General features: G+C 47.5%; 1 protein-coding gene across 1 annotated transcript in view; it reads right to left on the bottom strand.

Annotated features, from left to right (window-relative positions):
• Positions 1–26,528, bottom strand: part of DZANK1 (double zinc ribbon and ankyrin repeat domains 1) — a 1,079,146-nt gene that overhangs the window by 833,323 nt on the left and 219,295 nt on the right. Inside the window, exon 7 of the mRNA XM_086926915.1 lies at positions 22,036–22,121. Within this exon, the coding sequence (XP_086783041.1) occupies positions 22,036–22,121 (86 nt within the window). The remainder of the gene's footprint in view (positions 1–22,035; positions 22,122–26,528) is intronic.

Here is a 26,528-nt window from a genome sequence, read left to right as displayed (position 1 = left end):
CCGAGTCCCCTTGGTAACAGGTGGCCGTCTCATACACGTTGTAGCACAGAGGCCACATAAGGCAGGACCGCACTGCACACAAAGGCAACACGTGAACAGGAACACCACAACGACTCCGATGATCATCAGAATCTTCCAACCCCAAGTCGACATCAGGCCCCAAAACCATCCAAGTAGCGTCCAATCCCCTACATCCACGTGTATGGATTCGGAGATCTTATGCAACCTCGAGATGGCTTGATAGACAGTTGGAGCGTTATCTGGAATGAAAATGCAGCAGCTCGAATGGATCACCTTACATACCCCACCTCGATCTGCTAAGATGACATCTAAAACCATACGGTTTTGTAACGTCATAAGCCTATCCGCCTGAAGTTCAGTGGTGATATTACCAAGGGCACTGGCAGTAATATTAGCTGTCGATTCTACCACTCGAGTCAACTGTCTCAGGTTCCTACTATTAACCATAGGTCCCCAAAACGGGAGGAAACCCTTGAAAAAGTCTCCTGCCTCTTGACCGGCAGTATCCTCTTCGCTACTTACGCCTCGCTCAACTCTAGTCTTATGATAATCGGCGTCTGCAGTGAACGTCGGAGGCAACAGATTTGCAATGAAGCATGAGCCCATGAAGTCAGCGGGCAACCATGCGTATGCACGATCATGACAGATAAAGTATGTACCCTTGGCAGCCAGAAACACAGGGGACGAGAACATCGGCAGAATGTAATTTTCAGTGCAAGCACTTGCTCCAAGTCGGGCTTGCGATCTTCGGCCACGACCTATGAGGCAAAAATTACCAATGTGGGGTACGACCCATATCGGAGGCGAGCTTTTAAGCTGCTTTTCACTGGTGAACACACTATATTCGCCTCTACTTAGGACCCTATAGGCTTGTACCTCTTCTTCGGGAATAAGCGAGGGATCATAGATATCGCTATCTAAATCCTCTATTGCTATCGACAAAGGTTTTTGATACGAGGTAGGACCAGAGTAGGGAGAACGTGGTTCTCGAATGGGGTGGAAACCCAGTGCACTTCGAAACATTGTCTGAAATGCTCGAGCAGACCCTTGGGAACTATACGGTAACACCAGATATGGAATTCCCTTATCCGTAGTATGTGGCATCAACCCACACACCCAACAATTAGTAGTGTTAACCACTAACTGATGCTGATGAAGGAGCTGAATAAAGGAATTGTTGCGGAATTCTACACGTCTAGCCTGTTCGTGTTCGGGTAAGATATGAAAGGAATGAGGAGAAACAGTGGAGGTAAGTTTAGAGTCAGGAGTAGGAGTAGGTGTAGCAGAAGGTAAGAAGTAAGACATCGTGTAATACACCCCACCCGCCAATAATGCAGAAACAGTCAAAAACAATACGAATAATTGGAATACAAAACATTTAGTACGACTGAGTTGCTGCAGCTTGAATCTATGAGCCTGAGCTCCTTCCAAATCCTTCAACTTCGAGAATGCCATTCCCTACGACCGTCCGCAACGTTTCTTGACGCACTTCGTTCTGTGTAGCAATAGTCAATCCCTAGGAGTTCCCAGGAACCGACGGCCTTTAACCTAGCGTCAAGACCTACTATCCAGAAGGAAGTACGCGCGCGGCCCTACGGCCTTCAATGCACAATATATATGCAAAAACAATGTCTCTCAGCTGTGAAAGCAAAAAGTGTAAGGAACGAAGCTCAATGAATATATACAAAATAATTACAATGGTACGAATGTTCAAAACTGATCACGGAAAACAGGATAATGCAGTTGTCAATACAGCAAAGCAGGATCTTTTATTAGTCTTTAGTGCTAGATCGCAAAAAGTATCGGGTTTTCCCAGGACGTGTCTGTTCGTCAAACAAAGGATCCGTTGGAGGGACAGCGTCCTGCTGATCAGCTGAATGTTTTGGTCTTGAGTCTTTTGCTGACAATTGTTCAACAGTGTCTCTCTGCTGCACTGAGGATTCTCCGACAGGTTGTGCGTCGCTGAAAGGTACAAACGCCGGCAATCCTTCGGTTTCAGTTGATGCAATGCCTCTCCTCACCCACGAGTCTGCTGGCAACGGAATGGGGACTTTCTTTGTGTGGGTGGCGTGCACCCAATTCTTCCGCCCCTCAAGACGAACTGCAGTTCTCGTGGCAAGGAGGACCTGGTAGGGTCCGGTAAACCTCGGGTCCAAGTTGTTCTTGCGCGAAAAGTTCCGCGTCACCACCCAATCTCCGGGCTGGAGCTGGTGGCCTGGACCCTCCGTCTGCGTCGGCAATGCTTCGTGAACCTGTTGGTGAATTAACCTCAGTTTAGCAGTCAAGTCATGAAGATAATCGATCAACATTGGGTACTCAAGATCACAGAAAATACCTGGCCTAGGAACCCCCCACACATTCGCAGGACGACCGAACACTATTTCATAGGGACTAAGCCCTACTCGGGAGGGTACAGTCGCCCTAGTTGACAGTAATGCTAAGGGTAAAGCGTCAGGCCACGAAAGACCAGTCGTAGCCTGAATCTTCGCTAGCTTTAGTTTAAGGGTGCCGTTATACCCTTCAACCAAACCAGCCGACTGAGGATGATTGGCGCTGTGGAATTTCTGATTAATTCCAAGGCCCTTACACACACTCTTCATCACACTACCCACAAACTCACTTCCGTTATCTGACCACACGACTCTAGGCATTCCATACCGAGGAAAATATTCCTTCAGTAGGATTTTCGCAGTAGACAAAGCAGTATTGTCTTTGAGAGGATAGGCCTCGATCCATCGGGAGAATGCGCAAACCACAACTAAAACGTATTTCAGGTTATTGCATCGCTCCATATGGATGAAGTCCAATTGAATCACCTCAAAGGGACATGAAGGGGGAGCAAAACTGCCAGGAGGAGTTGGGGTTCCCTTGCCAGGATTGTACATCATACACACCATACAATTCTTCACCAAACGTTCAGCGCATTTCGTAATACCATCATTCTTCCACACAGGGGACAGCAATTTGCAAATACCTTTCGCGCTAATATGTGCTAACCCATGCGCCATTGTCACAACGGCCAGCACATACGCATCCGGTAACATCCATCTTTTCTGATCAGACAAATCAATCCAACAACCATTCGCATCCAACTTTCCCGTAATTTCTTTCCACTTCGTCTTTTCAGCCTCGGTGGCCTCATTCTGAATTGCCTTTACACTCTCAATAGTGTCCTCACACATGCTCGATTCTGTAGGCCACCTAACCGAACTCGTCACATACATTCGAGTGCTAAGGTTCCGGGCAGTCTCCTTAGCAGTCTCATCCGCAAACGCATTACCACGACCAACATCATCCGTCACCTTACGATGCGCACTACATTTAACAATCGCTACTTGTTTAGGCAACGTCAGTGCATCCAAAAGATCATTCACAAGCTGGCCATGCTGAATCTTCGTACCATGCGACGTCAAGAAACCTCTCTCTCTCCACAATCGTCCAAAACTATGTGCGACGCCAAATGCATATTGGCTGTCGGTAAACACATTCACACGTTTCCCTTTCGCTAACACACACGCTCTAGTAAGAGCAATCAGCTCTGCAGCTTGGGCAGAATTCTGATTTAATCTTGCAGTCTCAACAACAGTATTCAACGTTACAACAGCATAAGCAGTAGTCACATCGCCATTCGGCAACTTAAAGCATGACCCATCCACATACAGTGTACCATCCGGATCTTCCAATGGGGTGTTTTTAAGGTCCACTCGACCTTTTGTTTCTTCTTCAGTCCTCAAGTAACAATCATGTTCTGCTACTACATCTGACTCTGTGCTAATTGGTAACAAAGTTGCCGGGTTCAGAACATTACAACGTCTTATTTGAATGTGGCTTGCCAACAGCGTCAACTCGTAACCAGACAACCTCGCACTCGTCAAGTGCTGAGTTTTCGTGCGATTCAAAAGAGTATCGACTGCATGCGGAACCATCACCGTAAGCATATTATCCATGACCAATCCTGCTGATTGTCGGATAGAGACCGCGGCTGCCGCTGTTGCTCTCAAACAACTCGGCAATGCTCTAGCTACCGGGTCCAAGGTCGAGGAAAAATATGCACATGGACGTTGCTTACCACCAAAAGGTTGCGTTAAGACACTCAAAGCACAACCTTCCCTCTCGTGAACATATAATGTAAACAGCTTGCTGTAGTCGGGAGTACCCAACACAGGAGCCGAACATAATGAATCACGCAGTTCAGAAAAACTTTTCTGACATTCTTCCGTCCATGGTAAAGGAGTCGAAACATCCTTGCACGTAAGAGCCACTAATGGCTTCGCTAGCAATGAAAAATTTGGAATCCATTGCCTGCAGTACGACGTGATACCTAGAAAGGCACGCACATCTCTTTGGGTTGTTGGCACAGCCATGCGTGCAATTGCTGCAATTCTCTCTGGGGTCAACCTCCTTCCCTCCTTTGACAATAAGTGACCTAGATAGGTTACTTCTTGACAACAATATTGGAGTTTAGAAGGGGACACCTTGTGATTTAACTCGCAGAGATGTTGCAGCAACGACACCGTAGCAATCTTGCAAATGTCCTGAGTATCAGCAGCTACCAATAGGTCATCGACATATTGGATTAAGGCCGCACCAGCCGGCAACCTAAACGCATCCAGTTGACTCTTCAAGGCTTGACTGTAAATTGATGGACTTTCACAGTAGCCCTGAGGAGCGCGTTTGAACCGGAAGCTGCGTCCACCAAGAGAGAAACCGAAAAGGTCTCTGCTCTCTGCTGCAATCGGGATGCTGAAGAACGCATTCTTCAAGTCAATCACCGAAAACCACGATGCAGAAGCTGGAATCAGAGTCAGTAGCGCCGTGATGTCAGGCACAACGGGGAATTGAGGAACCACAATTTTATTCACCTCCCGTAAATCGATAACAAAACGATAAACAGGTGGTTTCGAAGGATCAGTACGTTTTAGAATGGGCAGTACAGGACTATTGCACACGTTTCCCCGAGTCTCTTCAATAACATCTTTCTCGATTAAATCATAGATGATCGCTAACAGTGCTCGTTCACCATCAAGGGAGATACGATATTGGGGAATACGTGGCAATCGCACATTAGATTTCAACTGAACAACATAAGGGGAGATATCAAGCAGGCCCACATCGTTGGGACCTGTCGCCCACAAAGACGCAGGAAGAGAACTCAATTCCGGTGGAAGCTTATCGAGAGACAAGTACATGGGAGAGACAACCTTCTCTCCCAACGTAAGCTTTACACCTGCAGGAGAACAATACAAAGTCGCATACAAACGTTTGAGCAAATCCAGGCCCAAAAGATTTTCACCACAACCCGTGGTTAAAATCAACGGGGCTTCTAGCTCACGAGGCCCAATTTTAAGGGGCAAAGGGCACGAAACTGGATTGCTAACGGGGGCGCCAGAGAATCCAACAGAAACATTTGTTAAGCCAGACAAAGGTGCGCCAGGGAGTTTCGAATGCTTAATAGAACTTTTCGCTGCACCAGTGTCCAACAGAAAAGGCTCAACGACGCCCGATGTAGCAACTGCGACGTAAGGCCCTCTCTGATCAACCGGAACTGATACCACTCCCTCTCCTTGTCTATGGCTGTCCTAGTAATTACTGTCGTCAGTTCCCTGATCGACGTAATAATCGTCTACATTGTACTGCGCAGATCGTCCTTGCGATGATCCACGTTGATCGAAACAATTATCGGAATTTGATGAGTTATCTGAACGATCGTTCTGAGCACCACGACCTCTACCACGTGGTGCCTGCTGCGAACCACCACGACCTCCTCTAGATGAGTTACCACTATTACGTTCGTTTAGAACAGGACAATTGAATTTAATGTGACCCTCTTGTCTACAATAAGCACATTGATTGTACCCCAACGAGGATCTTTGGGAAGAGGAGTCATTGCGAGTTTGGGATCGGTTCGATTGCGGTTGCGATCTATTTTGTTGTGAATTATTCTGATTCGAACGTGGAGGATACGCTTGCTGAAGCAGCACTTTAGTTTTTAGCTCTTTCGTCTTTTTATCAGCGCGGTCATTCTCTTCTTTCTCTCTGTTCTCATAATATTGTGCCGTAGCCAATATCTGAGCTGAGGTAGAAACAGCCCATGCACTTTCTGAATTCCTTAATTTATTGCTCAAATCGGGCAACAAGTTTGAAACAAATTTATCCACGGACAACCTCTGACCACCCTCAGTGCTCATATCCTGACCACTATGGTCAATGAATGCCTCCTCGAACCTCGTAAAGAAGTCGGAAACACTCTCGTCCTTCTTTCGCTTACAAGCTGATAATTTGTCCCAATTTACCCTCATAGCTGGCATAAGAGTTTTCATTAATGTTATAATCCTTTGAGGAAGGTCAACAATCAGCTGGTCGGGTTTAGCAGCAGCCGTTTGTCCGGCATCTACCGCCACAATGGCAGCCCAGGCACCACCTAATTCATTTGGATGGTTTTCATGGCGAATCTTAGACCATACCGGTTGCGGTACGACATTGCCGAACAACATATCAATATCGGCAAGATTCATTACCGTAGCATCTACGAGCTGCGATAATTCTTTGTAATACCCTGTAGGATTTTTGCGAGGGTCAGGCAAAGATTGCTTCACCTGTAACACTTCTGAGCGTTTCCATGGGAGATGTATCCATATTCTCTGGAAATGCCCCACTGTCGTCGGAGGAGCGGCATTAGGATTAGGTGGTATCCAAACCGGTGGAACTTCTCGCATAGGGAACTGACCAGACTCGTCTGGCTGTCTTTCAATATCCTCAACAAACAAGGCTTGAGGTATAGGAGTGGGACGAAAAGATAGCAACCGTTCAACGGCTCGTCGAACGTTAGTATCCACTATCAGTCCAGCCGAAAACTGAAGCTGTAAATCAGACAACGCGGTCAGCACCTCGTCAGGTGCGTCGGCTGATATCTGATCACGAAGGACCTTACACATTTCCTCGAACACAAATCTCTGGGTTGGTATATTGAACTGACAAAATGTGTCGAGTACAATACGGGGTGGATTTCTAAGGGGGTGCGTCATCCAACCCATCGCCATATTATATAGCGAAGCACGTTCTCTGTTACCTGGAAGCTGACTACGTCTCTGAGGACCATCTGGACCGGCGGACCCAAGAACAGGTCCGAGCGAATGAAAGAAGCTAGCCGCAAGAGGAGAATTACGACTACGAGTAGAGGGAGAAGTATAAGACACAGGACTAACAAGTGAAGGAGTAGAAACAGAAACAACAGCAGGGGTTAACAAAGCAGGAGCAGGAGCGGAAACAGGAGTATGTGGAAGCGGTGGAGCAGTAGGAATAGCAACAGACGAAGGAGCAGGAACAGTCGGAAGAACGGGTACAGGTTGAGGAACAGGCAAAGGAAGAATAGGTGCAGGAACGGGTACAGGGGGAATCACAGGGGCTGTGGTACCCCGTACATACGGAGGTGGCGATTTCATAAGATAGGACATTAGAGGATCCTCAACTGACTCATCCTTCTTTTCCGGCTCCGTAGGCAAAGCAGGATAGCATTTATCTATAGTCATACGCTGTAATCTGTCAAACACTTCCTTTTCCCTAACCTCCTTATCATGCTGAAACTGCTCTGCTTTCTTCACAATGGTACCAGCACTATCTCTCTGATTTCGTTTAGTCTGTCTGATTTCTTTCTGTCGGGCTTCTTTACGCCACAACCGAAAGGCATCAAACATGGCCGGCCTTGACTTTTTCGCGAACAATTTAACCTCTAGATTATCTAAGATCGGGGCCTCAAAGCTACCATGTGGTGGCCAGCGAAGGTCACCATCTTTCTTTGTATATTTAATCCAGTAATCATTAAAAGTAATCGGGCCTAGCCCATGTTTGCTGTACAATTCATAAGTGGGAGTTCCAACCGGAGGTATCGGACACGAGTCCTCCAGTCGGGAATCCGTACCACAAGGTCTGAAACAACTAAACAAAGTACTGCGACCAGGCATCTTGCACACTAGCCGAGTTTCACAAACTTCAAGGGTTACGGGATTTACCAAGTCCCAGCAAAGAACAAAACCCTCGGTTTTTGGCGGCTGCAGTCGTCAAACAACACAACAAAGTACCAAGAACTACAAATGCAATGGAACCATGCAACCACTAAGTAACCACAACCAAGAACTCTGGGAGCGACCCACAAATACTTAACTCAAAGATCGATGGCGTCTCCAGGAAGGCCCGTCAATCGTCTCGCTATACCAAGGTCTACGCCAGGCGCCAAAACAGGTCTACAGTCAGGGCAGCAGTCCGTCGCAGCCGTCAGGAGGCGGGAATCTTCGCGGGAAAAGTCTTCGGGCCACTTATTTCGACAACAGGATCGATGAAGCGGAGTGCACCTTCCCTCGGAGATTTCACACAAAGTTCCTCACGATCGTCGGGCTTGGACCGGTACCACTGATGTGGCCCCACGTTGGGCGCCAACTTAAGGACTGGGTTCTTTAAGACCCAGCGGTGCCAGGGCACAACACCTGAAACCTTCGTGGGTAACCTGCTCCGGCGTACAAATGACAGAGACACGGGACACTTCCTTCGGCGTCAAAGATTCAGGGTTTATTCGCTGCAGGGAACACAGATATCACGACAAGTACAACTCGTGCAACTTGGGGAGACTGCTTCAAATTGGTTCTGTGGATCGCTCCTTTTATACAGTTTTTACCCATAGGACAACATGGTACACAAAGGTTTACGACCCGGTTCCCACCATTATCCCCCAGAGGGGTCGCTTTGGTCACTTTGATACACATAAGGTCCGGAACATAAGTGCGGAAACATTTGGCGGTTCCCAACTGTAGAAACCCATCTTCCCAACATTAGTGCATTCCAATCGGCAGTAAAACAGATCGAAATAGGAACAAAGACAGGTGCAGAGGAAGACGGAGACAGTGGGGAGATCGGAAAGGGTGTAAAAGGGGAGGTATCGGGAAACACGAGATACAGGCATCAAAGGGACGTGCCTAATGAGATGCACGGCTGAGACAATAAACCGGCACGGCGAGATGAGCCTCGAGCGGGGCCATCTGCCTTACAGTATCATCCCCCTCGTCATAAAGACACTTACAAAGAACATGTGTCTTCCGCAAATATCTTGGGAGTCCCAGGGTCGCGAAGCGGACAGTGTCCGTTCACTGGCTACTTGAGGGCAAGAGACAAAATGGATGCCGTATCTAAGATGGAACCCGTGGGTACAGAGGAAAAACCCACATAACAAATGAACGGTTTAAGTTAGCACAGCGAAACTGCGCACACTTACTAAACTCGTCATTTGCGGAATTGTCACGGAACCTCAAGTGGACAACGAGGAGGCGGATGGGCATGTGAGCAATCCACAGGCAGATACTGTATCCACCAGAAAAAGCTTTACCGAAGGTAAGTAACTTGTTCTTCTGTTGGATACATCTGCCAGTGGATTCCTCACCTTGTGAATAGATTCCCACAGCAGTCCCCACTCCTGGAGGAGGGTGTCCACTCTTCTATACCAGAAAATCTTAAAGGACAGAGCGCGCAAAATGGCCCTCCCTCCTCATCTCGCTATCCAAGCAGTAATGCTTTGCAAAAGTGTGGAGGTAGGCCCATGTCGCTGCTCTACAAATGTCCTCTACAGGAACACCCCTAGACAAGGCAGATGTTGAAGACTTTGCTCTAGTAGAGTGAGCTCTTATACCTTCTGCATGCTTTTTACCCGCAAGGGAGTAGCAGATCTTGATGCATAGTATAATCCATCTGGAAAGTGTGCGCTTGTGCACAGCTCTTCCTTTCTTGAAGCCATAAAATCCAACGAAGAGCTGGTCATCCACTCGATAGTCTTTTGTTCTATCAAGATAAAAGCTCATCGCCCTCTTAGGGTCCAGACGGTGAAGATGCTCCTCCTCCTTGGAAGGGTGAGGGGGAGGATAGAAGGTAGGAAGGGTAATGGACTGTCCTAAATGGAATGGAGTAACCACCTTAGGCAGAAAAGCAGCCCTGGTCCTCAGAACCATTCGTTCAGCATGAATGGTCAAGAATGGGGGCTTTGAGCTAAGAGCTTGAAGCTCACTTACCCTCCTTGCCGAGGTAATTGCAACAAGAAAAACAGTCTTAAAAGACAAAAGTCTCAAAGGACACCTGTGTAAAAGTTCAAATGGAGAACCCATTAAATATGTAAGAACTAGGTTCAAGTCCCATTGAGGTACAATAAAGGGAGTTGGAAGAAACTTATTTGTTAAACCTTTTTAAAATCTCAATACAACAGGAGATTTAAACTAAGATGGCTGATCCGGTAAACAGATAAAAGCCGATAAAGCTGATAGATAACCTTTTACCGTAGCTACAGCAAAACCTTGCTGCGCCAGTGAGGAGCAAATTGAAGTATTTCTGACAATCGAGCTCTCAGAGGATCAACAGAATTTTCCCCACACCAGGATACAAATTTAGACCACCTATAAGAATAGATGGACTTGGTGGAGTCACGCCTGGCCGATAAAATGACATCCACCACATCAGGTGGGAGAGAAGAGGAATTCAGGTTGCCCGGTTCAATCTCCAGGCATGAAGGTGTAAGGTGTGCAGGTGGGGGTGTAGAACCTGCCCCTCCATCTGAGAGAGGAGGTTTGCCCTGAGAGGGAGACGGAGCGGCGGGCACGAGGAGAGGTGGAGAAGATCTGTGTACCACACCCTTCTTGGCCAATCCGGGGCGATCAATATGACTTGTGCCCGGTCTTGACTTATCTTCCTCAGAACCCGAGGAATCAAGGGTATGAGAGGAAATGTGTAAAGGGGTCGAGAACCCCAACTCAACTGAAACGCATTCCCCAACGCTCCTTGCATTGGAAATTGGAGACTGCAGAATGACGGGCAGGGAGCCTTCTCGTGAGTGGCAAACAGGTCCACCTGAGGAGTTCCCCATGTCTGAAAGACATGACGAACTACCCTTGTATGAAGCCTCCACTCGTGGTCGGCTGAGAACTGCCGACAGACTGTCTGCACGAAGGTTCAGTACTCCGGTCAGATGATTTGCCACCAGACAAATCTGATGGTCCTGAACCCAGGACCAGAGACGCAAAGCCTCTCTGCAGAGACACTGCGACCCCACTCCTCCCTGTTTGTTGACATACCACATCGCGGTGGTGTTGTCCGTCAGGACCTGAACCGACCGACCGTGAAGGGAGGGGAGGAAAGCCTTGAGCGCTAGACGTATTGCCCGCAATTCCAGAAGGTTGATGTGAAGCAACCTTTCCCCTGGAGACCAAAGACCCTTGACCTCCAGATCCCCCAGATGAGCACCCCACCCTAGAGTGGATGCATCCGTTACCACTGTGGCCACCGATGGAGGAGTTTGAAAAGGCTTTCCTTGAGACAGATTGCCTTCCACTCCCCACCAAGACAGATCCGCCGCAATTTCTCTGGAGATCCTCACTGACTCCCTGAGATCCCCTTGGTGTTGATACCACTGCCTGCGGAGGCACCACTGGAGTGCCCTCATGTGCCAGCTTGCATGGTTGACCAACAGATTGCAAGAAGCCATCAGACCGAGCAGACGAAGGACCTTCAGGACTGGAACAACCGCTCCATTGTAAAATAAAGGAATCATTTCCTGTATGTCGTGAATCCTTTGAGGTGGAGGGAATGCACGACACACAGTTGTGTCCAGTACCGCACCTACTGAGTTGTCTCTTGCAGATGATGGAGCACTATCTCTGGAGATTCTGCTTTGATCAGCCAATCGTCTAGATAAGGGAATACTGGAATCCCGACCTTCTGAGATGTGCTGCCACCACAGACATCACCTTGGTGAAGACTCGAGGCGCAGTAGTAAGACCAAACGGTAGGACCGCAAACTGGTAGTGCTGCGATCTCACTGTGAAACGGAGATACTTTCTGTGCGACTTCAGAATGGTATATGGAAACAAGCATCCTGTAAGTCGATTGACACCATCCAGTCTTCTTCTGTCAGTGCTTGAAGAACCTGCGCAAGAGTGAGCATCTTGAACTTCTCCTGATTTAGGTAAAAGTTCAAGATCCTGAGATCCAGGATTGGACAAAGTCTGCCATCCTTCTTGGGGATCAGGAAATACCGGGAGTAGCACCCCTAACCCCTCTCCTACTCCGGAACCACCTCTATTGCACCCTTTTTGAACAGTGCCTTTACTTCTTCCTGAAGGAGCAACGGGTGGTCCTCCGAGCAAAAACCTTGGCAAGGAGGGTAATTTGGGGGAAACTCCAGAAAGGGAAGAGCATACCCATTCTCTACGAGACTGAGAACCCAAAGATCTGATGTAACCGATTCCCAATCCCGTAGAAAATAAGTAAGCCAACTCCCCACAGGACACGCATGATCAGGAATGGCGGATCTAGGGCTGCTTTGCTGTTGTAGGTGGGGGGTGGGTAGTAGAGGAGGAAGCGGAGGAGGAGGAGGCTTGACGTCCACGAGAACGACCCCTTTGTCTGCCTCTGTAGGACCTGTACAAAGGATTCTGTTGCTGCTGGGTTTGCTTAAAGGAACGAAAAGTTGGCCTTCCAAAATCCTTGTACCTTTTGGAGACAGAGCCTCTAGTCTGCAAACCCAAAGATCTTGCTGTTGCTCTGCTAACCTTAAACCTTTCCAAAGCAGCATCAGCTTTCTTCCCGAAAAGGCCAGAGCCATCAAAAGGCAAATCCATCAGAGCAGCCTGAACATCCGCAGAAAACTCGGAAGTCTTTAGCCAAGCAGCTCTTCTAGTGGCGATCGAAGACCCCATGATCCTAACCACTGAATCTGCTGTGTCCATACCACTTTGTATGACCTGCCGAGCTGCCGCCTGCGTGTCAGATATTACCTCATTAAAGTTCTTTCTATTCTCCTCAGGAAGCTTAGGCGATAGCTGTTTCACTGTATCCATCAAAGCATGGACATATCTGCCTAGCAAACAAGTAGCATTAGTAGACTTTAGGGCCATACTGCCTGACGAAAACACCTTCTTAGCATTCTGATCCTGCTTCTTAGAGTCTTTATCTCCAGGAACCTGGGGAAAAGCACCTGCAGATCTTTTCGAGCAAGCAGCCTGAACCGCCAAACTCTCGGGCAAAGGATGAGTGGAAAAGAATTCAGGATCTCCAGGCGCCACTCTATAACGCCTTGCTACTGCTACTGTCTTTGACACTGCAGGAGCAGTAAGTGGTCTTCTCCATACCTCCAATATGGGATCAGTAAGAGCCTCAGTAAATGGAAGAGTTGGCTCAACCACAGAGGATGGAGAATGGAGAACTTCAGTAAGGATGTTCGACTTGTACTCCACAGATGGCAAAGTCAAATTCAAGAGTTCCGCAGCCTTCTTAATTACCACATTGTAAAGCGCCACATCCTTAGAAGGAGCATCTAATACCGTGGGCAACTCCCATTCTGGTGAAAGTTCCAGTCCACTTGCATCATGCAACTCTTCAAAATAATCCTTCTGATCCTGAAGCTCGCCCTCTTCAATCTCAGCTTCTCCAAAATTTCTTTCCTCCAAAAGGCGATGCGCTCTACGCCTCAACCACTCTATTCGAACAGACGTTGTCGGATCCGGTAACGAGTCCGATGGAGCCGGAGTCGAATGAGGAGTTGGAGCCGCCTTCGAATGAAAAGCTGGAACCGGCGGCGAACTTCGAATTGAATCACGAGGTCGCTCGGGAGCCGGTGAAGCCGTATCCGGAGTCGACGACCTCGGCGGCTCCGAGAGATGCCATGGTGGAGTCGGCGTTGGCATAAACGGCAGGAAAGGAGCTGGAGCATATGCCTGTGGCACACCTAGATTATAAGCCAATGGATCCATGGGACCAGCAGGTGCACCAGAGGAGAACATTGCTCTCGCATAAACGCCATACATAGCGTTTAGAAAATGCGATGGGTCCTGACCAGGACCAGGAAATTGAGGGTACGAGCCTACCAGCTGCTCCTGAGGAGGCTGCACCGGATTCGACTCCTCCTGGTCCTCTTGTTCCTCGGGACGTTGTACCGGAGTCGTCGATCCCCAAGGAACTTCTTCTTCTCCTTCATCATGCACCGAAGATTTACTTTATCAATCTTTATTTCGAAGATGAACTTCATAAAAGATACATACAATACAAGTTTAAAACCTTGGTAAAAATGGACTTAAAAGTTTAAATGCTAAAGGTTAAAACATCGGGAACACAAGAGTTCTAAGGTCAATCATGTACAAAGGGTCTTTCACCAGTCTAGTCGGAATTAGTGGGCCAGTTTCAGACACTGTCTTCTGTAGTGCCAGACGGCATTTAGATACTTAGCTACAGCGAACACAATAAATTCCGACAGGTCAACTTTGAGAATTCTCAGGGCCTCCGTGCACTTTGTAAAGCCCAAGTTCCTACAAATTGGTATAATCCACTTTTTCCGTGCCTCTCTGTATGCTGGGCAAAAGAACATCAGATGCGGCTCTGTTTCATCTGTCACCCTGCATGCGGGGCATCGAGGGGATACCACCTCGTTCCATTTAGATGTAAAAGTACAGATTGGGAGAGATCCATGCCTCCATTGGAGGTACAGCTTCCTTAGTAGCACAGGGTAGATTTTGTCAAGTGCCAATTCCAAACTGTAGTTATCCTTAATAGTTAAGAATGACTCCGTTAGTGTTCCCAAGTTGGGCCGGGCCAAAAGTGCCGCTCTTTTGTGTCCGTGATACACCTTGGCAATAGTCTTGTTCGAAGTCAAAGTACAAACAGACAATGGATCCGTCCAGAGGGTGTGTAATCCCAAGTCCTCCAAGCTTTTCCTCACGAATTTCAGCCACAGAATGTTCCCTGAATGGGGAATGTTGAGCACCTCCTGAAGCTCCTGCCTATAACTAATCAGTTCTGGCACTGCCCACAGCCTACGCCAGTAAATCAGGGGTCGCAGTGCCAGTTCTTCATCTAGTGGTCTAATTCCTAGATCCATTCTAAGTGGGACCAAGGGTGTACTGGGGGGTACTCCTACTAAACACCTAATAAATCTATTCTCTTCCTTTAGTATTCCATGGGATACAGCGTGCCCCCACAATTCGCTGCCATATGTGGCAGCACCTCTTGCCTGGGCCCTATAGATGTGTAGTGGGGGGCCTACCGGTTTAAGGGATGATCTGGTTTTCCCCATCAGTGTTAGTATCCCCCCGCGTGTTGTGTCAGTTTCAGTATCGCTTTCTCCTGGTGAGGGCCCCACGTCAACTTTTCATTGAGTGTTATTCCCAGGTACTCAAACGTTTGGACCCTTTCCAGTGTGCTTGTCCCTATATGAGGGCTGGAGTTGAACCTTCGAGGAGGATTGAAAGCCATACATTTCGTTTTCGAGGTATTAATTTCAAGGTCATGTTCCTTGCAGAATACCACGAAACCATCCAGGACGCGCTGGATCCCCTTGGGCGACTTGGAGAGCAACAGGGTATCATCAGCAAACATGATTGCTGGTACCCTGTTGCCTGCCAATTTTGGTGCGTCTGAGTTCTGTACCCCTTCCAGGTGGGCAATAACCCCGTTGACAAAGAGGCAAAACAGGGTTGGTGCGAGCACACAACCCTGCCTTACACCCCTGCCAACGGGGAACCTATTGGAGAGAGCTCCATCCTTCCCACATCTCACTTGGGCAAAGGTGTGAGAGTGCAGACGGATGATCATGTGTAGGAGCTCAGTTGGAACCCCCAATCTTGACAAGACTTCCCACAGTTTCCCTCGGGGGACCAGGTCGAAGGCCGCCCTTAGATCCACGAAGACCGTGTAGAGGCTGCCACCCCCCAACTGTACGGTCTTCCAGTGGATAAGGGACAGCCGAAAGACCTGATCACCGGTAGAGACCTTTCTTCTGAACCCTGCTTGAAGAGGGCTCAGAATGCTGTTCTCCTCAATCCAATCCGACAGACGGTCCAGCACAAGCCTAGCAAAAAGCTTCTGCGGGACGTCTATCAGACTGATTGGTCTATAATTGGCCGGGAGCAGAGGCGACCCCTTTTTAAAGATGGGGACTATCTCCGCCCCCAGCCAAGTAAGGGGAACTGGCATGCCGGCAAGGATGGCATTAAAGAGTACAAGAAAATATGGTGCCCATATGGTAGTTTCTTGCTTTAGGAGATCCCCTGGCAATTTATCTAGTCCGGGAGCTTTCCCAGAAGCCAGGCCTCCGATCGCCCTTGTCATTTCGCCCATACTGAAGTCCTCCATAGTCTGTAGGGTTCCAGTTGGAGACTGCGATAGTTCTCCAGCCTCTGTACCTAGATAGTCTAGCCCAGCTATACTATAGAGTGATGCAAAGTGTGCCTCCCACAGTTCAGGTGCTATGTTGGCCTCGATTGGGTTCGCAGGCTCAGCCGAGCCAACCTTAACGATCTGCCAGAACTTGCGGGAGTCTCCACGAGCAAGGGCAGTGGTCATTTCGGCCCAGTTCTCGTGGTCCCATTCAATCTTTGCATTTTGTATAAGATGCTTATAGGCTGCCCTTTTTTCCCGGATCACCATAGGGGCTTCGTGTTTTTTAAGCGATTCTAGGAGTTCGGCCTTTGCCTCCCTGCAGCAGTTGTTAAACCAGGAGGCGCGCTCTTTCCTCATTTTTTTACCTCGAAACGCTGGATTCAATAACTCAGCGAGAGCATCACATAGGCTCGCGAGATTGTCTCCTAGGGCACAGCGACCATCTGGGGTAGTCAGCTGGGACATGAGCTCTTGCACTTTTCCAAGGGCTGGGACCACCAGCGCGTAAATCCTCTGGATGTCTTTGGGGTTCTCTAAGAGTTTCGCCCATCTTATTCTGCGCCTGTTGGTACTTCGAATCAGGTCTGCGGGCTGGTCCAATACCCCTGGAGTAAGGCAGAGAGAGAGGGCGTTGTGGTCGCTCTCAGTTCGCGTGACTATTTCAAAACACGGACCAGCGACCAGTCCTTTGTCCTAGTCAGGATATAATCTATCCTTGACTCCTGCCCAGTTCTATTGAAGGTGGGTCTAGGCAGAATATCCCCCTTGAACCGCCCATTGCACGCTCTGAGAGAGCCTGCCAGAGTCAAAGAAGTAATTTGTGAGATAAGTGGAGAGAAGGATCCTACAGGTGGTCCCCCTAGAATCGGGATCTCCCACAGGGCATCCTCCTCACTGCTAATCCCATCCAGATAAGCTGGGAGGGGCTCATACTGGGTATTGAAGTCTCCCCCTAGCAAAAGTATCTGGGTGGTATCGACCGAGTCGAGAAATGTCGACAGATCATTTATCGTCCCCGAGGTACCAGTTACCCCGACCGGTCTAGAGTACAGGTTAATCAGTATCAGTCCCCTCCCAGTAGGCCAGGCCAGTGAAACACACTGAATATCGGGTGAGTTTGTTTCCTTTATAGTTACTTTACAGCCCAGATGACATCCAACCCATATGGACAATCCACCTGAGGGGCGTCCCTTTCCTCCCCATTTAGCCAGAATATTAAAGGTTGCAAACCCTGCGTGGGAATGGCTTTCTCTTGCCCAGGTCTCCTGGAACATGCAAATATCGTAATTTGCAACAAATTCAGCCCAGTCCGGGGTGTCTAGTTTGTTTGGTAGCCCCGCCACATTCCATGATAAGATGTGAAGGGCACCAGGTTCAGCCCAACTGGCGCTGTCATTTCGTCTTGAGGGATTCCCCATTCCCCCCTCTTGATGCATTTCCTTACCCGGCAAACTACTCCCCACATTAGCAGGCATGCCACCCCTTAAGCTTATAGGTGACACGGCTACTCTAATTGGAAGGCGCTCTATTATCTGTGGTGGGGTCTTGGAGCTAGTGTGGGGACATACCTTTGGGACTACCTCATTGTTTGTAGCCTGCCTCGTGGGTGAGAGGGCCAGTGACTTCCCTCTGGCAGTATACCGTCAGTCCACAGCATCCAGATAGTCAAACCTGTTGGAGTGGGTGAACTGGGCACCATGGGTAATTGGGGTGTTTTGTCTCCATCTACCCATCCCCCCATTTGCTAGAGGATTATGATCCCTTCTCCCCTGGTAATTTCTTCTGGGGCCACCCAAGACCAACCCTCATCAGCTCCCTTCGCAAACCGCTCTAATTTGTCGGGGTAAAAGACCGATAAGGGCAGTGTTTGAATGGTCGTGTGAGGGGATCCACCCACCCAGTTGCAAATAAATGCAACTGTTCTCGGGTCTCTAAAGTTGACTAGGACACAATCCCCCCGAGCCCCTTTTTGTTGTTTCCCCCACCCAGGGGACCCTACTTGCTGGGATCACTTCATTATGCAGCCCTGGTGGCAAAGGTCTAAATTTATTTAGCCAGTCCAAGACCTTATTTTTTAGAGAAGAGCGAGACTCATTAATACCATCCGCAAGCTCGGGCACTCCACTGAGTACCACCACGTACGGGGCAGCTCCGGGTGGCAGGTGCGCCGGTCTTCTTATGACCCTGTTACCTTTGGGGTGAGGCCGATCGTTAGGTGTTCCAGAATTGATAATTGAAACAGCAACCTGTGGGGGTTTTTTTATGGGGGAAGCCACTAAAGATTTGCTTAAAGTCGGCAGTGATGCCGGTATTATCGGGGGATCCATAGGTGCGGGGGTTGGGGAACAATGTTGTGTAGTCACACTGAGGGCCTGGTCGTTAATGATGGGTATTGGTGCCTGATATGAGTGCGGGACGAATGGGTTCATAGGGTGGATGGCTAATGCCACAGGAGGTAAATGGCCTAAAGTTCCCATTGGGGTGCTCCCCGGGCCGTTGTCTTTGTTAATCTGCAGGGGGTCCCTAACCCTTGTGCTGGCAGCGATCTCTTTTAGGAGATCCTCCATCCTGGTTAGCCTTCCCTCCATTTTCCCTTGCCCGTGGATATATTCCCTAACTGTTCTGTGTGAAGCGCTAAGAGCATCCACAATGCAACTAAATCTAGATTCTAAGCGGGCCAGCCTTACTTCGAGAAGATCTATCAGGGTTTCAAGAATTGAACTCATATCCTTACTGGTCACAGAGTCTTCGCCACCCCCTTCAGTGTTAGACGTGGTAGTCAGGCTGCATGACAGGAGGGGGGTGACTTCTGGCCTATGATTACCGTGGTGAGTTACTATTTTCTTACCTCCTCCCTTTTTTAGATTCGTAGGATATGCAGGTTGTCATGCTTTGGGACCTTTGTTTTTCCCCCCCCCCCACTAGTTCGTGGCCCTGCTTTCTCTTCCTGGTGGCCCCTCCCTGTGAGACTGTCTCTATGACCTTAGCAACTGAGGTATCTCTCACTAAAGTTTGAGCAGAGGGTATGTTAGGGAGCAGTATATGGTCGCCCTGAATTTCTGGTGTATCAGTGGTTACTAATGGCATATCGGAGCCCTCATTAGCTGATGTTAGTGGAGTAGCAATTACTACATTGGTTATCAGCGGCGCATCTAACTGAACTGGCGATGGGGCACTTGCTATTGCCCCCAAGGACGAGCGCTTTGAGTTCGTTAGGCCTTGCGAGAGCCTTCTCTCTAAGGTTAGGATTTCTTTGTCTACAACAGAGTTGGCCCTGATGATAAAGTTATCCATTGTCCCCAGGCTAGTCAGTGACTGTGCTCCAGATTTTGCAAGGGTGCTCCTAGTTTCCCTGACCGCCATTTTTAAGTATGGGCCCTCCGGCTGAGTGGAAATAATACAATGCTGTACACAGACCTGGTCGATGTCGAATCCTCTTCAGATGTTGGAGCCAAGGGGGATGGCCCGGTCCGGTCTCTTCCGGGTTCTAACGGGTTTCAACGGGCCCGCTCTTGGCCCGGTCTTCGCCCGCGCTTCGTCCGCGCGCGTCCCGCGTTGCGGGAAGGGGAGACTGATGTTATACCTCCAAGTCAGTGGACGTAGTCACGGGAGGGCGGGGCGGGAAGAGGACCCAGGTGCGGCCGGTGGAGATGTTGCTCGGCCCCCTGGTCCTCGCAGTCCCGCTAAACACCCAGGCAATCCTCTGATCAGTAATGGAGGTGGGAGGGTCCGTAAGCCTTTCCTAAGGCAAGTCCCGCAGTTGTGGCAGCAACAGCCCTCTCAACAAACAGTTCGCAGCCTCGAGCGAAAATACCACAATCATGAAGGTCTCAGCGATCCCGTGTTCGAGGGCCCCGTAGTTGGCGTGGGGGGCAGCCAGCAGCCTGCTGTTAACTTCTGGGGGAGCACGGCTGAGACATACGCGGGGGTCAGTCCTGCCTTGGTCCGGCTCCGTCGGGTCCTCTGCGTCCGCTGCTCTGGCGGCGCCGCCAGACCCCGGGCTGCGAGTGTTTGTTTTAGTGCAGGCGGCTTCCCTCCCACGCGCACCTGCACTACCGGTTTAGTGTCCGTGCCACGCCTAGAACACACACACACGGGAATCGCCGAAGCCTGATACGGATCCGGGGACGGATTCGATACCGGAGCCGGTGTAGGCTCCCGAGACTGTAAAGGCGTGGCCTCACCTTCAGGAGTACGAACTGGAGAGGGAGAAATCATGTCCTTATGATGTCTTCGAGAAGATGACTTTTTTTTCGAGTCCGAATCCCTGCCGGATTGGTGTCTCGAACTGTGCTTCTTTCTCTTGTGCTTCTTTTTAGATGAACCAGAAGCATGACCCGAAGCCGACTTCGACGCCGACCGCGATCGGGACCTCAACCTCGACTTCGACCTCGAATGTCTCGATCTTGACCTTGAAGTCCTCTTGGTGTCCTTACCCTTCATTTTGGCAACTAGAGGTTTCGCCTCCCGTTCCCGAAGAGCCTTTGGGGTAATTTTTGAACAGGATCGACAACCCTTGACGTCGTGATCCGAACCCAGACACCATAGACAGTCACGATGAGGATCGGTGATGGACATCATCCTCCCACATGAATGGCATGGTTTAAATCCTGTCTTCTTCGTTGACATCTCGACGGAAGACAGCTAAACCAAACAAATACAGAACAAAAGTCCACAATAGTAACACAGTAACTATCCGTAAAACAGAAGATCCCAAGAAACCGTTAGCGCGACGACATAGAAAAAAGGGAACTAATGTCATCACGCCGACGTAGGCCTAATAAGGAGTTGGTGACATCAGTCGGAGTAGCGCGCGATGCCGTGCTTCTGTGATGTCGTCCACGCCCGCGTGCTACAGAAGAATTTTCCGAACGTTGCTGACGCAGGGGGATATTCACATGGTGAGGAATCCACTGGCAGATGTATCCATCAGAAACAAAATACACACATATATTATATGTTCATTCAATGGAGCATATTCATTGGGTAACTCCAGGTGAAGCATCACAAGATATTTGCAATCTGTAAGAGCAGTAAGTCTGAACGTAGTAATCTTGACTGGACTTCATCCAGTGGCTCTATGATGATGACACTCCCTCATCGGACACCGCCTGCAGCCTTGCCCCCACTTAACCTTACCTTCTCAGAAAAATTTTCTTGAAAATTCTTCTCATTCCGAAGGCAGGCGGCAACAGGGCCCAATCCTCTTCTTGTATCTGATCCACTCACCTTTGTGGTCCGACATATTTTCTGACTTTGACCTGGTCTTGCATGAATATATGTCTGCGGTTGGCGCTTGGATTTTTTAGACACTACTTTTTATTATAATATTTAAAAAACGTAACTTTAGTTCTACTGACCAGATGTTTGTCATTGTGGTGTCAAATAATTTATTAAAATGCATCTATTTTTATAAATTGGTTTGGGAAATACTCTTGTTTTATGTTTTTACTTTATTACTGTTTGGGTGCTGGAGAAATACTTTACACATTGCCTTTAAGTTAAGCTTGACTGCTTTGTGTACCAAGTTACCCAGGGTTAAGCACAGGTTAATTTAGCGACTTTTTGTGGACCACTCTGCCATGGACTGTGGCTGTTGATTAACCAGGGCTCACAGCCCAGTCAACCAACAACCCAATTTATCACACATGCTGTGTTTGTGAATGTTCAAAAGTGAATAACCGATTCAACTGAACTACACGAACAATTCAATAGCTCTTGACAAGGTGCACCACAGTTGATCCCCTCAATCCCTAATCTAAAGTGAGTTTTTTCTTATTTCCTAAATAGTGACACACTTTAGGAAAATAAAAAAGGGTAAAAGTAAAGGCCTACTTGAGGAAATCGGTTTCCCTTTGGATTCTCATGGTTTGGGTGCTAGTGAGAGTTTTTCTAGTAGGCTGGTCTGCAGTGCCGTTCATCTGGAAAAAAATAACAATGGTTATTAGGATTAAGAAGCTGAGCAAGTGAAAAATAATTCTGTGACACTTTCTGTTCTAAAACATATACACATCTATATTAATTTTCTTATTATTTGCAACTTTTATAAATAGATTGAAAGAACAACACTCATGAAGCAAAAAAATATAAAAAATCAAATGCTGAAATCGAAAACTTAATATATTCTCAAATTCAATACTTTGTTCCGTACTGAAAACCACAACTTTGTTGGCTGTGAATTTGCTTCACAGATATTGAGATTAAACCACTGTTAAATATATTCTGCACTCAAGACTTTTGCCCTCAAAGATATTTTGGTAAATATTTTTGAAACATGGCAAAAGAGCTAGCGATTTTCGATTTTCCCGTATCCTGTGCAATCCTTCTGTGTCTTCCAAAATGTATTTAGGTGTAAATGCTTTTTTGTTAAACACTCATTTCAATGGGTAGCAAGTGGAGTGTGTCAGGAGTGTTAAGAACAACAAGATATTGTCCACCAAAGCATTGAATTTTAATAGGAAAACTTTTCTGGAGTCAAACAACTCTCTCAAAAGCAACAGAAACTGCATACTACTACAATTTGTCTACTGATGTCAAGAAATGGAGGTGATTTGTGTTCACCAAGACTAATTTGCGGCTGCTTAATTTCACCATTGGGCACTTGGTCGTGCATGTCAGGTGTTCTTAAACCTCACTTTAGTTTCACACACATGAAACCCTATGGCATCATAGCCCCTATTGGGAACCCTATAAGTTGGGCAAACCATTGTAAACCCTTATTTAGCTAATCCTGCCAATCACACAAACACCTTATCCATAGAATGACAAAGGTCACATTTAGGGACTGTGGACTGCACCATTCGAATTTGAAGCTGAACATCCTGCTTCAAATGTTAAATCTTTCCAGTATAGCATCTATTTTCAAGATACTCTTGACTGAACATTTTTTAAAGTCTCCAGGGTCCTGCATGACACTTTCTGTTTCAACCCAGTATTGGTCCAGTTATCCATTTCAGGCCTCCAGCTTCATCAATTCAAATTCCTGTCCTCTCATCTTTACACTAAAGGACTTGAATTTGTCCTCCACCACTTGGACTGCAACTTAAATCCCTGTTAGGTTTTCATGACAAAGCAGAATGGATTATCATCAAATTAATGGTTCTTATGGCAGGTATGTCGGAATAACCAATAAAACAAAGCATGATGGCTGTATACAGTTGTACTGTTCATGTATATCGTAAAGAAAGAGTAGTCAAGGACTGTTTATATGAAAAAGTTATTATATTTTCTTATATACATACGGAAAACGTTTAAAGTGTCCCACGTGAAAACGGAACAAGAGGGAACAATAAAATACAAAACATATATATAACCAACAAAACAATTTTAGTAATAATAGTTCCCAGGCAACAACATACCTGTCTAAAGTCAGGTTAAACATGAGAGATTGATAAACAGAAGCCTCAATATACTAACAGACAAAGAGAATTTTTTTTATATACCATATTTTCCGGCGTATAAGAAGACTGGGCGTATAAGACGCCCCCCTACTTTTCTTGAAATGTAGGTTTCGTGCTATACTCACCGTATAAGACTACCCCCTCTTCCAACGCAGTCCAACGCAGTCCTGCATAGCCATTTTGAGAATTTCAGACGCGCAACACAGTATTTTATCTCTATTTATTGCAGTATTTTACCTCTATTCACCATCGCTAACTGAGTCAGGAAGGTCCTGTCTGTCATGTCCGGAATCCCTGTAGTACTAGCACCTGGTTGTATAGATCTCTTTACTGTGTGAAGCTTTCTGCCGGTTGAAGGACTATATGGCATGACCACTGCAGTGACAGCCTGTAGTTGAGGTTCAAAGGGCATCATCAATTGGCACCTCGGCTGGTCGTCTTAGACTACCACCAGGACTCTCTCACGGATGGTGGCCCTTTGGCCATGTGATGGCCATATGTGCAATCTGTTTTCTTCCTCAGGATAGCATTCACTACTTAATGATTCAGATGTGATGGTGACCATGAAGGGTGACTTAGAATACAACCCAGTCAGGACCAATTAGACACGGTAACCTCGGAGATGTAGGCCTGGGATCCATAGTGGGGAACATCAGTAAATCAAAGGCACACATGGCCTGGATTTGAAATTACCAGCCCGAGCACAGCCCCTTTCTTTTACAATGCTAACAGTGTCATGCCTATTTATACCGTACTTTGTACGCTTTTGTAACCTGCACACATGTCACTTTTTCCTCCTGTAATGGACCATTTCCTATTGTGAAGCGGTCTGACACCTTCGGGTAAAGTCCGCGCTATATAAAAACGCATGAATAAATACTGTAAAATTTGGCACCCGGCATATAAGACGGTCCCGACTTTCGAGAACATTTTAAAGGGTTAAAAAGTCGTCTTATACGCCGGAAAATATGGTATATTTATTAAGTTGTTATATATAAAAAAGGGGTTTGTTTAAAAAACAATAGCAAAATTGCATACATAACACGACCACCATACAATTATGCAAAAACCACAATTGATGGACAGAATGTAGAACAATTTCATACAGTCACCCCAGTACAGAGATCTGGGCCTAAATCCATCGTTTTTTTGCACTTCACACCACCCCAGTTCAGACATGGCCATATGCAAATCAGCCTTGACCCTGTGCCTCATGGGAACAGTCCAGCCCGAACTGCCAAGCCATGTCTTTCCTGGACCGGAATCAAGCATCCTAGGACCGGTTTCTGGCTATCAGCCGTTTTCAGCCAGGATAGCTTGACTCCAGTGGTGTGGAGAGCATGGGACTCACGTCTGAGCATACCCATCCCGCTCAGGGTGACAATTGCAAAAACAACAATTCATGGATGGAATGCAGAACAATGTCATACATTCACCCCAGTACAGAGATCTGGGCCTAAATCCATCGTTTTTTGCACTTCACACCACCCCAGTTCAGACATGGCCATATGCAAATCAGCCTTGACCCTGTGCCTCATGGGAACAGTCCAGCCCGAACTGCCAAGCCATGTCTTTCCTGGACCGGAATCAAGCATCCTAGGACCGGTTTCTGGCTATCAGCCGTTTTCAGCCAGGATAGCTTGACTCCAGTGGTGTGGAGAGCATGGGACTCACGTCTGAACATACCCATCCCGCTCAGGGTGACAATTGCAAAAACAACAGTTGATGGATGGAATGCAGAACAATGTCATACATTCACCCCAGTACAGAGATCTGGGCCTAAATCCATCGTTTTTTTGCACTCCACACCACCCCAGTTCAGAAATGGCCATATGCAAATCAGCCTTGACCCTGTGCCTCATGTGAACAGGCCAGCCCAAACTGCCAAGCCATGTCTTTCCTGGACCTGATAGCCAGAAACCGGTCCTAGGATGCTTGATTCCGGTCCAGGAAAGACATGGCTTGGCAGTCCTTGAATAGTATCTACTATAGGCTCCATTACAGAGCCGCTCTCAAAATATTTGGATGCCTTACTAAGACCTTTCATATCCAAAATACCATCATACATTATGGATACAACCTCTATTATCAATAAGGTGGAACAACTCCCATTTAACCAGGCTACTAACATCCTTGTCACCCTCGATATTGAGGCTTTATATAGTAACATCCCACAAGATAAAGCTCTCGTCGCCATTGACTGGTTTATTGATAAATACCAGGTTCCCTGCCCCAAAACCTTTCTCCTGCAATGTATACAAATTTTTTAAACAGAGAACACCTTCCAATTTGGGAAAAACGTATACAAGCAGACGAAGGGCGTAAGTATTGGAGCCTCCGTGGCTCCTTCTGTAGCTAACATTTTTATGGCAGAATTTGAGAAGACACATATACATAATGAAGGGGCCCCATTTTTTGAATCCATCTATATGTGGTCACGCTACATTGATTATATTTTTTTCATTTTGACGGATACAGAACAGGCACTTACTGAATTTTTAGATTGGCTCAATGTGTGTGATAGTAATCTTCACTTCACTTCACACACCAGCAGAGACCAAGTGGAGTTTCTAGACATCTTGATCAGACACAAAGAAGGAGCCCTTGAAGTAGATTTGTTCGTTAAACCCACAGCACGGAACACTCTACTTCATTTTGATAGCTACCACCCTAGGGCACAAAAGTAAGGCATTCCATTCAGTCCATTTCTCCGTCTTTGACGGAATTGTTCGAACATCCAGGATTTTGACATTCAAGCAGGCATTTTAAAAGCTACATTTCTTGCACAGGGTTACCCTCATAGACTTGTCCGAGAGTCGTTTAAAAGTGCTTGGTTCTATGACTGTGACTCCCTTCTTCAACCTAAATCAAAAGTGAGAAAAAACCAACTAGTATGCATCACTAGGCATTCGACAATGAACAATACAG

This window comes from Lissotriton vulgaris, chromosome 6, assembly GCF_964263255.1.
Source record: "Lissotriton vulgaris chromosome 6, aLisVul1.2, whole genome shotgun sequence".
Taxonomy (NCBI): domain Eukaryota; kingdom Metazoa; phylum Chordata; class Amphibia; order Caudata; family Salamandridae; genus Lissotriton; species Lissotriton vulgaris.
The sequence above is the reverse complement of the archived record's forward strand: the minus strand, read 5'-3'. Positions and strand labels throughout refer to the sequence as shown.